Source organism: Guillardia theta (assembly GCF_000315625.1).
Source record: "Guillardia theta CCMP2712 unplaced genomic scaffold GUITHscaffold_32, whole genome shotgun sequence".
Classification (NCBI taxonomy): domain Eukaryota; class Cryptophyceae; order Pyrenomonadales; family Geminigeraceae; genus Guillardia; species Guillardia theta.
Genome location: NW_005434642.1, coordinates 18,349 through 19,878, shown reverse-complemented (window position 1 = coordinate 19,878; position 1,530 = coordinate 18,349). Strand labels below are relative to the sequence as shown.

General features: G+C 58.8%; 1 protein-coding gene across 1 annotated transcript; it reads right to left on the bottom strand.

Annotated features, from left to right (window-relative positions):
- Positions 1-518: 518 nt before the first annotated feature.
- Positions 519-896, bottom strand: GUITHDRAFT_40048 (hypothetical protein; the record flags this gene model as incomplete). The annotated part of the gene is made up of 1 exon (XM_005832874.1): positions 519-896. A coding segment is annotated over one exon (378 nt), but the record flags the coding sequence as incomplete, so codon positions are not given.
- Between the last annotated feature and the right edge of the window lie 634 nt (positions 897-1,530).

The following is a 1,530-nucleotide window of genomic DNA, read 5'->3' as shown; positions in this document are numbered from 1 at the left end:
TCCCTCCCTCCCTCCCTCCCTCCCTCCTCCTCCTCCTCCTCCTCCTCCTTCAAGGGAGAGAGCCGCCAGCATTACCCCGTACGCTGCTCTCCTCAACGGGCGGAGGAGCCCGAGCTCGTCCATCGCCCTCAACAGCACCCCAGCTGTCGCAGACTCCCGCGTGATGTCTGTCCTCATCGTGCCCGGCCGCACAGCGACGCTCTCAACCCCCAGCTCACCCTCCAGCTCCTTCACAGCCATCACCCCCAGCAGCTGGCGCGCTTCTCAGCTCCCCTCCACCTCCCCGCAAACTTTCTCACCTTGCTGTCAGCGTAAGCTCGCCACCTCCCTAAGAATCTTCTCTGCTGGAAGGCGAGACCTCTTACATCTCCCCTTCCTCCTCCTCCTCTCCAGCCGCCGCTGCCGCTGCTGCCTAGCAGATGCAGTGCCGAGGAGATCCAAACAATTCGCGGGATGCTTCCCCACATCCTGTCACCTGACGAGGAGGAGGAGGAGGACGAGAAGAAAGAGGGAGATCGAGAGCGTTTCATCGAGTCTGCAAGCAGGGCCGAGAGGAGGAGAGGAGCGAAGAAGTTCACTTGCATGGTCGTCTCCAGCCCGTCCCTCGTCTTCGTGTCGGGCACGGCCATAACTCCAGCGTTGTGTACCAGCAGGTCGATTCTTGCTCCTCTCCTCTCCTCTGCAAACTTCTTGACGCTCGAGAGGTCAGAGAGATCGAGGAAAGCGCAGGTCACGTCTGCTCCTGCATACTGGGATCGAATCTCAGCCGCCGTTTGCTCGCAGCTCCTCCTGTCTCTGCATGCCATGATCGTCCTCGCCTTCGCCTCCCCCGCCAGCAGCATGCTAAGTTCCTTCCCCAGCCCCCTGTTCCCTCCTGTCACGATCGCCGTCCTCCCCTTCATACATCCTCGCATGGACTGGCGGATTGCCGCCTCCTTCTCCTCCCAACTCGCTTCCTGCCGCACCAGAAAGGCCACGGTCTCTGCTCTCCTCCTCTTCAATGCTGCCGGAACCGCTCCTCCAGGCGTCGCCATGGCGACAGAGAAGCTGCCGATGGCGCACAAGAGGACGAGATCAAAGAAGGGAGACTGTCGCAAACGCAAGCACAACATATCTATTCGCAAGTCTATCCGAAGAATCCCTGAGCAGGACTCGCTCTAAATCTACAACAACCTTCTCTCTCCTCTCGTTCCTCCTTCATTTCTCCTTCTCATCCCATTTCTCCAACTCCTGCACCTCTGGTAAGGAAAGGAGAGCTAAGAAGCCGCCTTGCTTACCCTGAGACTCTCAAGTCGCGCCTGCAGCCTAGCCTTCCTCATTTGCTCATCCTTGAGAATCCATTCCTTCTGCGTCCATCTAGTCACAAGGACTATTGCCGAAGGGGAAACCGCAGCAGCAGCAGCAGCAAGCAAGCAAGCAAGCAAGCAGCAGCAAGCAAGCAAGCAAGCAAGCAGCAGCAATCAGCAGCAATCAGAAGCACGGCAGCACGGCAGCAGCAGCAATAAGCAGCAGTAAGCACCAGCACCAGCA